The 15,169-nt window shown below is 43.6% G+C and overlaps 1 protein-coding gene across 3 annotated transcripts in view; it reads left to right on the top strand.

Annotated features, from left to right (window-relative positions):
* The window catches only part of adgrg6 (adhesion G protein-coupled receptor G6), a 77,485-nt gene extending 62,659 nt beyond the window's left edge, over positions 1-14,826 (top strand). For 2 of the 3 annotated variants that reach the window (XM_069657418.1, XM_069657419.1), the window contains 3 exons: positions 673-774; positions 2,270-2,425; positions 12,379-14,826. In XM_069657418.1, the coding sequence (XP_069513519.1) occupies positions 673-774; positions 2,270-2,425; positions 12,379-12,590 (470 nt within the window). In that variant the 3' untranslated portion in view covers positions 12,591-14,826. Of the gene's footprint in view, positions 1-672; positions 775-2,269; positions 2,426-3,772; positions 3,815-12,378 lie in introns of all 3 variants that reach the window. The other variant, XM_069657420.1, reaches the window with a different exon arrangement.
* The last annotated feature ends 343 nt before the right edge of the window (positions 14,827-15,169 follow it).

Consider the following 15,169-nt stretch of genomic DNA (forward strand, 5'->3'; position numbering starts at 1 on the left):
GTACTTTTAAACCTGGGCCCTAGTTTGAAAACAAAAACTAATTGGATTTGCTCCTGTAGGATGCTTCAGCCTGCAGCAGTGGAAAGACTAAGCTGCTTTGTTCTTACTGGAAGCAGCCAGAACATCGCTCTCTTCAAAGCCACCAAACTCCATTGACAAAAACAGCAATTTTACCTCAAAGGACAAAGGAGTTACTGGCCTACCGCTGCCGCAATCAGTGTGTTACATCAATATTGTGTTTGATACAAACTAACAGAGACCAACAACAAAGCTACACAACACAGACTAACTAACTAATGGAGGCAGCAGCAGACCAGCAGCCCCTGTGTTCTGTGAGCTTAAATCAGTGTTTTTATGAATGGAGTCTGGTGTGTGTGCAGAGAGCGATGTAACGTCTGTCTGTGGTTAAAACAATCATCTTCCTCTGTAACAAAAAGGTCTATCTCTGTAGGGATCCTTTCTGTCATGTTGTCACACACTTAGAATAACAATCTGAGCCTGTCAGTGGAAACAACAAGAACTTTTACTGGACGACCTTTGACCCATCAAGGATTATGTTGCAGCCATCACAGCCTGTTTATCTACCGGAGACATTCAGATCTTTTTGTACCTGTTGCTCTCTGACTTCACACAAACAGATTTCCTCTCTGATTTCTTTCCTTCTCTCTTCAGGTCTGTTCATATTTATCTTCCACTGCGCCCTGAAAGAAAACGTGCAGAAGCAGTGGAGGAGGTACCTCTGCTGTGGCCGCTTCAGGCTGTCAGACAACTCAGGTACCCGTCTGTCTACCTGCCTGCCTGTCTGTCTGTCCCTGTTTGTTTGTCTCAGGTAGATCTTCACAACAGAACAGTAAAGCTAATTGGCATCCCTCCGCAGGAGTCCTGTCAAATCTGTCTGCGTGTCTCCTGCCAGATTCCCACGGCAGCAGAAAAAAGTCTTTATTAAAATATAAACCGGAGTCTGTGCGGCTTTGCAGCTCATAAAAACAGATACAACAGAGTCGTGTTTAAAAGAGGAAGTCCTCCAGGTGTGCTTAGTCAGTTTGCTGCTTCTCATGTTTCATACCACAGGTTCCAGATTCAGTCCATTTCTGTGTGAGAGCCTGTGATGTTTCAGGGTCATGTTAACACAGAGGTCAGGAGCAGCGCTCTTAGTGTATCCATGCAACCTTCATGCACGTTATCAAGCAGGCAGAGCTGTTATTAAATCAGCAGAACAGGAAACAAGCGATGACCTCCTCTGAGCTACACGATGAAGATCAGACAGAGACGTTTATTAGAGCTGAGCTGAAGAGCAGAGTCTGTTTTTAGGTCAAATGTCATGAAAAGGTCACTCTTCATTACACCATCAGTGTTCCTACATGGCTCGTGTAAACACAGACGATGTGCTGCTCGGCGTCCTCGTGTGAACTTACGTACGAGCCTACACAGACTCCATCCTGCACGTTTGGATTGTGGTGCTTCTCATGAACATTACAGCTGCTTGACTCAGAACTTTAGCATTGTCACAGTTAGCATGTTGAATGTTGAAAGCGTGCGATAACTAAGATCTTTGTTCATGATGGAGTAGCTGCAGGAGAACGTGCAAGAAGACACCAAATCTGTGCTCTCAGGCCGTCGTGTACACGTCATACGTTCCCCTCTGGAGGGCTGCTTGGTGCCGTGTGTCATAGGCGGAGAGTACCAGTGCATAGAGACATGACTTCAGATGTACTTTGTACTTTAGATGTTTGGTCTTTACATGCACACAGTTATTTTCAGAAACTTCAAAATCCCTGTGTGTGCAAACAAAGATATGAGTGCCTCATGCAGTCTGTTCAGTGTGCAGAAAGCTGCTCAAAAACATGAGCATGAATTTATCTGCAGAAGATTCTCAGTGTTTGTTCACATGTATCTGTCAGTCCACAATCTGCACCTTGCACTTACACTTGGCTCCTGATTTTCAGGCCACCAGGTCGCATGAAATCATCTCTTCCACATCTGTTGTGTGTTACTGATGTCTGTGGTGTAATTATGTGTGACAACATCTGATGATGTGGGGGAGAGAAGAAGGGGAGACTCCAGAATAAGATGTCAAAGAAGGAGGGACAGAAGAGGGAAGAAAGACAGAATGGAGGCAGAGAGGGACAGAGGAGTGAGAGAAAGATGAAGAGGAGGTTTGATGGGAGGAAAGGAAGGAAAGGAAGGAAGGGGACATAAAACAAACATAAAAGAAGGGTCTTTCATTGATACAGAGGGCATTGATGATTGTTTGATGTGTCTGTTGCAGACTGGAGTAAGACAGCCACCAACAACACGAAGAAGGTGAGCTCAGACAACCTGGGCAAGTCTCTGTCCTCCAGCTCGTTCGGCTCCAGCACCGCTAACTGGACGTCCAAAGCTAAAGCTACACTCAACCCGTTCACCAAGAGACACAGCAACACAGGTGAGACACACACACACACACACACACAATTCAGAGGTTAGATCTGGAGAGGGAGGTGGAGAAAAACTGTCCAGTACGGGAATGAGATGAAAACATGAGACTTGATGTGCAGCTGAGGTTTTCTCCTTTTTAACGTCTCTTGTATTAACACTAAACATATGGGCTGTCCCTGAGTGTCAGCCTGTTTCTGTCTCATCTTTTATCACTGTAAATGAGACGTTAAAAACTGTCTGATGTGTAATAACCATGTTTACATGCAGACTCAAACTCATTCAGTCCTGAAAAACAAACAGCTCAGGTGACCTACGTGACTCATATATACGCTACAAAACTTTACATCTCTATAAATGTAGAACCAGTAGGCGAGCGACCGGATTTTAGTACAGGAAGTGTTCTGGTTTCCATTTGTAGTACGTTTGTAGTCCGAGTAGTATTGACCAATCACGTATCAGCAGGAAAAACAGTTTGTGTGGAGAGAAAAGCAGGCGGAACGCAACCCACCGAAGAGACATCCCGACTCCCGTCAGCGTGATCTGACGACGATTTCGCTTCTTATTAATCTCTATAAACAGACGTCTGCATGCTAACAGCTAACAGCTAACAAGCTGTTGGAGATATATACAACTTGAGATAAATTCCCTGACGCTTTCACGAAAGCCGTTCAGCTTTCAGATTTCCCAACTCCCTCGAATGCATCTAATCCTAATCTGCATCCTGATGTTGTTATTTCAGCAAACTGAAGAGCCGTTAATCAAAATAAATATCACTTTGACCTGAACACACGGTCGCTTCTCGAGCTGCTGACTGGACTGTAAACAATGCAGCGCACGGAGGAGGAAGTCTGGGCAGGAAGTCGTTCATTGCTAACCGCTGGCTAAACCGAAATGCCCGACATGTTCACCGTTGATCTCGGAGGCCGTCGTCAGACTTTAGCCGACGGCTTCTTAAAGTCAACATTGACGGTTGATTCCTCGCTGGAATCGAACTCTGCTTTCTGTGATGAAACATGTCCTGTTTGTGTTCCAGACCAACACCCATTTGCCCTCCTCACACTACCTCACCTGACTTCAACAGCACATTTCTCTTAAGTACATACATAAGTTACAGGAAAGCATTCTGAAAGAGAGGGGGACCTACAGCGTCTTATTCTGAAGCACTGGGTCACTGAACAAGCCGCTGTATTTGTGTAGTTTGTAGTGAGAGCAGGCTGAAATCTGTGAGTCTGCAGGTAAACGGTTTAGTCTCCATGCTCATTCAGATATTTCAGGTTGTTACTGTAACTATGGAAGGTTCTGTGATATTCCCACCTGTGATGTTCATGTATCTACCTCTGTGTTTGGTGTGTAGAATTCTCTTCCAGCCAATAGCAAGAGTGGAGGACCGACGGAGGTAAAGCTAAAGCTGATTGGCTTCCTGCTTCCAGCATCATGTGATCCGCTCTGCGTTTCCCAAAATGTCTGCGGTCAAAGCGGATTTTAAATCAATATTTTATTTAGACAAAAGAAAACCTCAAATTTGCAGACATTTTGGGAAAGCAGCCACTGTGTGTTGTGATTGGCCGGTTGCTGTGATGTCATCACGCCATCTTCTTGCCCCCTGAGACACTCTGAATGGGAGTTCAATTTGTCCCCCACTGACACATGACTAAAAACTACAACTCCACCCAGCCAGAGTGCTCCAGGGTGCAAAAACAAGCACGCCCCGACAGACTGCATCCACGCTAACACCTGCCACGTTTAACTGTGATGTGTTTGTTTTGAATTAATGACATAATTTGAGGTTTGCTCTTTTAGATTAACACCAAATGTTGGGTTGTTATTGGCAGATATGTAGTCGAAGCACTGTGTTCTGTGTCCAAACATTACACAGTGTTCCAAAGTCCCACTGAAAACTGTTTCATCTCTCAGTGGTTCCAGTTACATGTCACATCTGTGCACCAAATCACATCTTTTAGCTCCATTTAATTCAAAACTGCAGCAAACTGCTTCTTGTGTCCTGAAAACACGAGTCAAAGCACTGATATTCATCCATGCATGAAAATACTGATCCCTCAGTAGTCACCATCAGTGTGAGGGTGCAGAGAGAAACTTATTGGACAAATACTCGCAGAGTTCTATCTTTCCTCTTTATTCCATAAGTAGTCAGCAGCGTCTGGATCCGTCTTCGTAAATATCGTCTGTAAATCACCAGTCCAGTTTCCTATTTGACAAAACACTAATAACTTTATTTATGAAGCATCTTTCATGCAGTCCAATGACTTTATGAAACACAGATGAACAATCAATAAACATTTAATGACAAACATATTTAACATTAAAACAAGGCCAATAAAACCAACGGGAAACACAGATTTAAATACCAAAGATGTTGGATTAACTGTTGGTATGCTCGGGAGAATGGATGGTTTGAAGTTTAGTTTCAAAGTAGACACAGATGTGACGGACCTCAGGTCAACAGGCAGCCTGTCCCAGAGAGACGGACCACAGTAACTGAAGGCCCCCTCACCGGATCTGAGGGTCGGCTGAAAGACCTCCACCTGATGACCTGAGGGGCCAGATCGGGCTGTAGTCTGTGAGCAGGTCACAAATATACTCAGGAGCTGAACCAGTGAGTGCTTTATGGACTCATGAGTGTGATTCTGTAATGTATGGGGAGCCAATGAAGGGTTTGAGGACTGGTGTGATTTTAAGGCCAACCATGAGTATCTCAGTTTTAAGAAGTTTGTGGACATCCAGCAGTTAATATCATTTATGTAGGCTAGTAATTTGTTGACAGGACTGAGATCACCGGAGGAAAGGGACATGTACAACTGTGTCATCAGCATATGAGTGGTAGGATAGATTATGTTCCTTTATGATAAATCCAAGTGGGAGTATGTACAAATTAAAAAGCAGCGGGCCAAGGACTGACCCTTGAGGAACGCCAGAGAGAACTTTTGTTTCTGCAGACAATGTCGTCCTTTCCCCACAAAACACATGAAAGAAATCGAAGCAACAATAACTGTTATAAATCACATAACATTTTTCGAACGTTCAAACTTTTTAGTTATTTCTACGTCCCCTGAGACTAAACGTTCCACTTTGTGTGTTTCATATCTCATGATTAACTCTCCTGTGAAACAGTAGCCGTGCGCTGCACAGTGAGCGACGCCACTTTCAGACTTAATGTTCCTCGTAGCTTCCTGAGTGGAAACAGGTGCTGTGTAGTGGGTTGATGAGAAAGTCAACAAATTCCTGTCATCACAGAGGCTTCTGGGAATGTGCACCTCACTGTTATCAGGGAGTGTTGCTGTAAATCTCGCCAAGTGGTTTTTGTGGCCGAGCGCTTGTGGACCACACACATACCTCAGGGTATTGCATTGCGCCGTATCAGTGTAGTGACGTATGTATGTTTGTGTGTGTGTGTGTGTGTGTGTGTGTCGGGCCCACAGGAATGCATGCACTTGTCACTTTCCATATTTCATAGCACGCATGTTTGCACATTTTTATCATTTCAAGATGTTTATGCTCACGTTCTGCACTGCAAACAAACTTGTGGTTGAACTTTGGGTGTAATCCCAAAAACACACTTATTCTATGTTTACTGCTCGTTTTACTTTGCAGAGCTACTTGTGCCACTGCTACGGGCCGGAGGATGCTAATCAGTGCTTCAGAAGTACCTGAAAGCCTCTGACGCATGTTAGCAAACAGGACAAACTTAACGAATATTGTTAATTTATCTTTATTGTCAATTACACTGAGGAGAACAAAACCTAAAGGTACATTCATGCTACTAACAAAAAGTGGTGTGTGTAGTCACAATCTCATAGAGCCCATCCCTCTTCAACTAAGAGCTCCCCAAAGAAACAAAACATACTGTTGGGTGACCTCTTCACAGGATGGGTTAACATGTAGTAGCTGCACGCTTAATAAAACAACATAACGCTTTATTCATGTATGTACACATCAGTGTCATCAGCGTATATAGATAGATTATTATAGTGAAACAATGGGAGGCCGAACACTGATCTTTGTGGCACACCCAATGTGCTCTTCATGATACAGATCATATGATGATGATAAACGTAGGTAATTTTGTCAGACATGGTCGGGTTTTTTTAACTTTCACAACAAAACACGTAACAGAATAAAAGCATACCAAAGGCCGTCTGTGAATCCTTCACTGCCCACTCCTGCTGATTGTCTGTCATTGCTTGTGACTCATTTATCACCCAGAGTCTCAGGTAACTCAGCCAAGGACTTGAATAATACATCCTGCATTAACTGAGGCACCTGAGAGGTGCTTGTGAAGTGCACGTTGCCTGATTCCCAGACAGATTTGACCGACTGGAAACCTCCACATAAAGTCTGAACTCAGCTTGTGGCTGTTTTGGGAAACAGCGAAACAGTCAAAAAGTTTGGAAGTAGCACCTGGTTTGTTTCCAAGCATTACAGACAAACTGCTGTCCTACTGTCTCTTTGTCCAGGCCGTTAAGGACTTGTAGATCTTTTATCGATCAGTGAAGAGTAAATCTTTTAACAGGGATGAATCCCTCGTCCCAGGAGGCATCAGCATGTTTGTAACCTTCTCCCTTTTACCTAAACTCAGGCCGTGTGTGCTAGCCAGTTATATATAACTTGTGTGAGTTGGTTTTGGTCCCTCATACAGATGCGCCAGGTAGTAGCCTTTAGGTTCTGTTTAAAGCTCTGTTTTCATACTTTCTAATACAAGGCTGGGCCTGTTTCAAGAACACATCTAGTGCCTGTCAAAGGTAAAAGGTGCCCATTAGTTTAAATGGACCCTTTAATGTCTTTGCCAGGTACAATTCACAATTGGTTTTAAAGAACCTTTTAGTGTCTGTTTTCTTCCAACACGTCGTTAATGGGAAAAGGTCGGTTTGGTTAGGTTAAAGCAGAACTTGGTAAAAATAACTCGTAAATATTTTGCTTCACTTTGGACCTAAACCACTGTCTCCTTCTTTATTGGTCTTTCTATGTGTCAACTGACATCAAACATGCTGACGGTGAAATTTTCCCCTGAGTGTCTCAGCCAAGGGGTTCAAATTAGCTCACAATTACATGTGTATAATAACAGTGCATGAGATTGATTGGGTTTAGTACAGAGAGTCATTGAACTCTTCCTGCTGAGTCACAGTAATGAGAGTAGGGATCAGTCATCACAGTCCTGTTACTCATCCTGGAAGAGGAAGCTGGTTTGATCAGACTGGTCTGAGACATGCTAGCAGGGTGCAGGAGGCAGCTCGCTTCAACCAAAGGAGGAGCTGTGACTTCTGGTACCTCGTGTTTAACACTCCTACATTACAGCATTTCCTGCTTTATGTTCAGAGTTGGAGGTCTTCATTGCTGTGAGGTTGTGTGGGCAGTCAATTTTAAGCTAGCTGTTGATGGTCTGTAAACTCCTCCAAATTGTAGGGTAGCTACTTGTGAGAGCATAATGTCTTGTTTTCTATTCCTGCACGTGTTACTCTCTGAAGGAGTGAAACTTTGTTCCTAACTGCACTTCTCACAGTTCATTTGAGTTATGAGTTTCAGTTTAGTGCGAATGTATCTCAGAATTGATCATTCCTGCAAACACTTACGTGGACATTTATTATACCATCTCAGCTCAGGGAGAAGTGTCACGAGGCGGCTGCAGCGTCCGCAGTATGTTCAGACGGATTTCCTGCGCAGGGTTTGATTCCATGTGCCTTCAGTTAACTCTGTTTCTAACGGAGGCTGCCACAAGTCCTCAGTGCCTTTTTGTCGGCCATTTTTATATCTAAAAAAGGTGTTGCAACTTTAAGCAGAATAATCAGATTTCATGCTGGGAGTGTTGCCTGAAGTTTGTCTGTGTTTTTTAAATCCAAAGATTATGTCTCAATGAAAAATATAATATACTATAAAAGGTTGGTGTTGGATTGAGTCCTGTCTGGATTGAAGGGCCTTTCTGCTACATCACTGTAACCAAACAATGTCTACTAGGAATAATACTTTTGAAAGCTCCCAGCAAATCAGGTAATTCGCCTCATTTGCTTTGCTAATCAGCAGCCAGGACATGTTGTCCATTTGGTAACATTTACGATTGTAATGATTCCCTGTTTACCTGCTGATTGATGACCGCAGGCGAGGAAACTCTGAAATCTCTAAATAAAAGTCGGTTCTTTCCACTCAAACAAGTTTCCATGTTTACGTGATGAGCGTTTCCTGGCAAGAATTTAATCTTTTAATGACGTTGTATACAATCACACCGCTCCAAAGAATACGCCTTACTTTCTGAATACAACTTTAGAGTGAGCTCCAATAATCAGACCTTCCAAACTGTTAGTTTACACTGCATTAGTTGTTTTGGTGGGGAAGTCAAGGCTATTACATATTGATACATTTTTCAGCTGATAGCACTCACTTAGCACTCATCTGCCTTCTATGACTAGAACAACACTGTTGTGGTGAGAGTGAATCCAAACGCTGAGAGACGCTGAGGTGACGAGTGCAGAGGCAGGTGATAATCCTCTGTGAACAAAGCCGTCTCCGTGACACACCAGTGAACTGTTGACATCAAAATAATTGTAAGTGCAGTTTTACGATCCATTTAAAAGAGTGACTGTAGCAACGTTCAGCGTCATGTCTTTTCTCTGAGTCTGTCAACAACATCCCAGAGTTGCACCGGCGTCAGCCTCTCGATGTATAGTTTCCAGATGTTTCAGGTGAAATATTCATAAACATGTTTATGCCCCGAGGTGTACCTGATATTCCTGAGGTCGCAAATGTTGCACTGGTTCAACTCTCAGTTTCTATCCCTGTCCTAAAAGATCTCTGAGGAACATAAAGAGACATCCCTGTGTGACCGAGCATTTCAAAAGTCATAATTATTGGACACGACCATCCTTGATATTCAGTGCGGAGCCAGGGGCATAATCAGTGTCAGAGCTCTGATCGTCCAGGATGGAGGAAGCAGGAAAGCCGTGACTGTGGCCCAGGCCAACAAGCAACTATATCTTGTTGTTGCACAGGGACATATTTTGGGAGAGAGGTTGTGAATCCTGGCTGTGAGCTAAGCAAGACAACTTAATCCCTTTCTTGTTTGATTAGGCACCGAGAGGAAGGAGGAAAAAGAGCAGTGATTGAGCTCCTCGTTCATGCCAAACAAGACTTTGGCTGAACAGCAGGATTCAAAGACAACAAAATTATTTCCTGCTTTACACTGCAATACTAACATATGTGATGGTACCAGAGGAGCAGCACACGGACGGTATGTGCTTGACTTGGCCCAAATTGTATACGTTCTGCTTTAATGTTTGCAACAGAACGTTCCTAGATGAAAACCTTGTTTCAGAAAGTCCTGACCTCGCAGTCAGAAGAAAACCACGAACGCTTCTATGAAGAAATGTTATTTAAATAAATTAACTGGTTCCAGGCGTCGCTACTTTATAGCAGCAGCTCCTCAAGTGCATCAACAGCGTGTGCTAATGATGAAGTACTTTTCCTCATCAGTTGGTCAGAGTGATAATGTTCCTACTTGCGCCTTGGCTTACCGGAAACGCCAAGGGTGCAGTCCCTTTGTTGGGGAGGAGATGATAAACAATGAAGGAAGTCTAGCTTTAACAACATATCCATGAGTTCGAAGGAGTCCAAACCCCCCAAATATACACATACAAGGGATTGTGTGATACAAAGAGTGATGCACAATGTTCCGTGTCAGATCCACCAAATGTCATTCAGGTTCTTGTCCAGAGTCAATCAAACCACCCCATCTTCGGCCTCTCATGCAGGGGCACAGGGTAGCATCCGTTTGCTGTTCGTTTTAAGGTCGGTTTAATTCTCACAAGTGGTTAACTGGAAACTATCGCTTAGATTAGATGTAGGTACAAAAAGTACACGCTAAAACTGAGGAAACATCTCAGTGTTGTTTAAACGAACCAAACGCTGACATTTGTTGCTCATATGACTTGACCCCAATTGCCTGGGTGAAAGTCCTTCATTCTTTGACCTATCAATTGCCCCCAGCTGCTAAACCAAGCAGACTTTATTGGTTGTTCTACTTCATCCTTCAACTTTCCACATGCTGGATCGCAGGAGCATTTAGGGTCAAACAATAAAGGGGTTTCTGTACGACTTACAAAAACCCCTTCAATCGCTGCCAAAGGAGAAAACACAATCTGGACCTTAAAGCGAATCATTCTGGCCTCCCATTATTTAGTCTTACTGTTTCTATCAGATGGCATCCAGAAGATGTTTTTCTGTTAGTCGACAATCTGCTGAAATCTCTGTGAATGGAGGGACCAGAAGTGGTGCTCAGGATCTGAAACACAACAACAGTGTCAGATGGTCTTATTTAAGTGGAACGCAGAATTCTCTTCAGACAAAGCAAGTCAATTATAGAAACCACAAGAGTTCAGATTCTTTCTATTTTCATCGGGAGCCTCAACTGAACAATGTAGCTGACCAGGAAGGACATTTCATGTTAACTGTGTATCACACATCTTTCCATTTGGTCCTCATTCTGCTCGCTAAAGTTAAACCAAAACATAGCTCCATAACATATCCAAACACAACATCATTGCTAGTTGTCCTTCTTTATTAATGAAATATGACTTTAAAAATGGGACTGCTGTTGTGACATTACCGAGTGTAGCTTCGTTCAACCTGGTTGTATTATCTGTTGGCTCGGTAACTCGTGGTTTTTGCAGGATTCTGGGAAGGAAGAGAGCAGAACCAGAACAACAAGGACACATGCAGATAAACAGCAGACAACAAGCACCAAACAACAAACAGATTCCCTAGCACGCAAGAGGCTAACGCTCGGAAGTAAAAAGACCGAAATAAGGAAACAGAAAATTAAATGTCTGGCAGAGATGGTTGTTGAAACTGCTTTGCTTCCATTAGGCCTGTTTCCCCACCTCCTCGGATAGAGTAACACGAGGTAGCAATTGGAACTCAGGTTGAAAACTAGTCAATAAAAGGAGAGTGAGAACAAATTTGACCCAAAAATAGTGCCAAGAGCAGATCCAGCGCTTAGAGGATCCAAGCCTTTAGATATGGTGGGGAAAGGAGCCCAGATCAATTCTCAAGAATGGACTCAAGTGTTAAAAAACCCAAATACTTAATCCATCACTAACTCGTGGATGGGGCCGGCTCGCTCGCCGTCATGAGACTGAAGGATGGAATTTGGTTTCATCATAACAGTGATTTATGTGGGAGGGGATGGTGTCCCTTGTTTCTGCTCAAATTGATCTTTGACATCTGATGACTCTGTTTGTTCAGCTGGCTATAGATTGACTTCTGCTCGCTTCCCCTGACCTTCGACCTCCTCCCAGTTGAAGCCATGATAGCGAGATGTTGTTATATGATGAGAGGTCTTTATGCGTCTGTCAGTCTCAACATAAACTCAAGTCCAGAAAACAAAATGTCAAAGTTCAGTCCACCACGACCTTGTGTGTCACGCTGTAACAAAAATGTCTTCCTGAAATATTAAAATAATCACTCGATATTTAATAAACACATTCTATGTTTTCACTGAAAACTCCTATTGAAGAGGGTTGCTTATCAGGGCCATAATGAGTGTTTTACATGTGAGTGTTGAGCTTTGAACGGTGTGTGCCAGACATTATCTGTCAGCACTGCCCGTGTATGCAGAGGGCAGAATAACACGTCTTCACTTACGTTCCTCTTGTAGCTTTACTTTCTTTGAAAGTTAATTTAAACTCTGTTTTATGTGTGAATAGATGAGTTCCTCTGCTGTATGTTACATAAGATACTTTATTGATCCCCAGGTGTAACACAGGTCTGAAAACATGCCACCTTAAACAAAGCTGTAACGGTATGACAGATCTGTTAACACTAATACTTGATTGTTAAATACTGAGTGTTGATATGTTTTGTAGGAACAAAACTGAAATGTTAATCATCACTGTCACCTTTCCTTCTAACAGCTCCGAGAATACTTCAGTCATAATCCCTGTGTGTCTTTGCTTCCAGAGAAATGTTACTCCAGCCCAACCAGCCCGAAGTGTGTCTCCTCATCCCCGTCCTCCTCAGAAGTGGAGCCCAACTCCTCCTCCTCCTCCTCCTCCATCCTCCCCGTCAGCCAGATGATCGACAAGGTGAAAGATTACTGCTCCACGCGCACCGACAACTTCTACAAGAACATCATCATGTCCGACAGCTTTGCCCACAGCACAAGGTTCTAAAGCTTCCCCCAGTGCTCTGGGGCAGACCTTCTGGAGCCTCCATCTTTGTTTTTGGAACTGCCCAAATTGTTCTAGTAGTTTGTGACATCAACCTTCCAGCAGCTTCAGTGACTGAAGAGGCTCTGTTAAAGGTTTCGATACAGAGCCAACATTCAAAAGTGCTAGAGCTCTCGAGGCTCCTGGTCGTCCCTGACAAACATTCACGAACACTTCTGTGACCAACATTGTCGAACGCTTCAGACATCTGGATATCCCGCATACATATTTAAAACCCTTCAGGCTATGGGAAGTCATTGACCAACATTGTAGAACTCACCAGGCTCCCAAAGGTCCAACACCAACATTGTAGAACTCAGGAGATGTCTTGACTAGCACTCCGTCACATGTTTGACCTACAAGTAGAACTTGTTCTAAAATTCTCTCTTGTCGTCTAGAACACCTGGATCCTTTCCTCTATCCTCCCTTTCCTCTGGAGCTTTGAATCCTAAATCTCTCTGTATTTGAATGTGTTAGTGTTGTTGTTGGAGTACAGAGCTGTTGTAGGAGCCCCTTAACTGTAATCATTAATTATCCATCCACTGGAATAAAAAGACTGGACAGAATACTTCTTAAATAGAGCAGATGTGCTCAGTTCTAAATCCTGTAATCTAAACCAGAGCCACCATCTTAATGCACTGCATTTGCTTTGTATGAAAGTGCCAATCAAACGTTCAAAAGGCAGCCTGTGAACTGCACCCAACGGCTCACAACCCAGAGACCATAATCACGGACACAGTCACCAGCAGAGTTTAAAACCCTGCGTCTCTTGAGTAGTTAGGGGTGTCCAAGAGCGACGGCTGGTCAGAGAGGGTCGATGCGATCTTCTGTATCATATCAATTAGAGAATCGGCTGACCCGGCTGCCAGAGAGGAAATGAGAGGCAGCAGAGAAGGGAGGACAGGATCAACACAAGGTGGGGAGGTAGAGAAGAAAAGGAGTTTGCTGTTATGTCTTGGTGTTGTTTTAATACTGTGATATTTGTTTAAACTGGCCGTTTGTGCATTTGTGTGCCGAGCCATATCTTCTGTAAATATTGATGATCTATCTATTCCATGTGCCTTATTCTAAAGTGTTCTAATGTGTCTGCATAGTTGCTTTTGTTCATGCCTTCACGGGGTCCTGGAAGGGTCACTGGGACTATACATACAAACCCAACCATACTCCCACTGCCCACGCTGTGTCGGCTCAGTCTGCTGCCCTTTTCACCCCGAGAGAGAACGTCATGGCGAAAGAACGGGCAGCAGGAACAGAGAAGAATGGTTCCTCCTCCAGCTGACACTGAACAATCGTACAGTCCATTGGAATAAGAAGAAAGACCCACAGGAAGAACTTCTGTTGGAAATATCTCCATTTAGAAATTGTTCTCGGTAACCTTCTGTTGTTAGATTGTAAAGCAGTGATAATAAAGTGACCCTCCTTTGACTGGACGGTTGGTGGTTTAAAGATAACAAATGAAATCCAGGCCAAGGCCAGCGGTCACTGAAGAGGCATCCTGCACATGTCAGCCAAAGTTTAGCAACATGGAAACAGCATGACCGTTCAGTGAGCAATGTTTCTACGTATTCAGAAACAGTTTTGTTTTTCACAAGAAAGAGTCTGACTGTGCAGCTGACAGGGCGTGTTGCTGTAAATCTAAGTGAAGGTTTCCCATGTGGCGTTGAGCTGTGTGTAGGTCGGGTTGTCTCAGCTGAGAGCGCCTGCCACCACCTGAACAGTGGGATGGTGAATAGATATTCACATGTGATGCTTTAATGATCAAACATATTCATAAAAAAGTTAACATGTTTATCCAGAAACAACGTCCTGATGCGACTGCTGGAAACAACCAAGAGAGTCATGCACTGTAACCTGCTGACAGCAGAGTCTGAGGACTACAGGACCACACCCGGACTTTGTTTCTGGAGATGTAATCACACGCTAACTTCATGTGACTCAACAGAACAAACTGAAATCTCATCAGTGTAAGCTGCCAGGTGTCTTCAGCAGTGGACATGCAAAACTACGCAGCTCAGTGCCAGGACATTTTGTTTCATCAGGAGCTTTTCTTTGTCGGTTCTGAAAATGTACATTTCTGTGCGACGTTTTTTATTTATCAAAATCCTGCTAATAAAGTGTCCGGACCCCGCAGCAGCATCTGAGCTCCCTCCAGCAGGATCATCAATGCCGCTCTGTGTCCATGAAAGAGACTTCATCGATAACTTGTGTGTTTGTTCAGTGACCATCGGCAGCCATGCACCATGTTTGAGATATGTAGTTGTTTTTATTCACATAGGAAAAAGGAGCTTCATATGTTTGTAAAGAAACGTCTATAAAGCTGTAACTCTGATTCTTAACAGCAAACCTGTGTGCTACACTTTTATTTATTTCCTGGACGTACAGTTCCTCTGCTCCTGTCGCAGATCTCAGCTTGAGTTTAATTTCTGTTTGACCAGACGATCATCTGCACCTGAGAGTTGGAGGACAAGCATGGAGACCTGTTATTTTGAAGATGAGGTTGAGACGCGAGCTTAGCTTGTCAACTCTTGGCTAACTGGACTTTC

The sequence above is a fragment of the Semicossyphus pulcher genome, unplaced genomic scaffold (assembly GCF_022749685.1).
Source record: "Semicossyphus pulcher isolate SPU_LCO1_2020_fin unplaced genomic scaffold, fSemPul1.0.p SCAF_11, whole genome shotgun sequence".
Taxonomy (NCBI): Eukaryota; Metazoa; Chordata; class Actinopteri; order Labriformes; family Labridae; genus Semicossyphus; species Semicossyphus pulcher.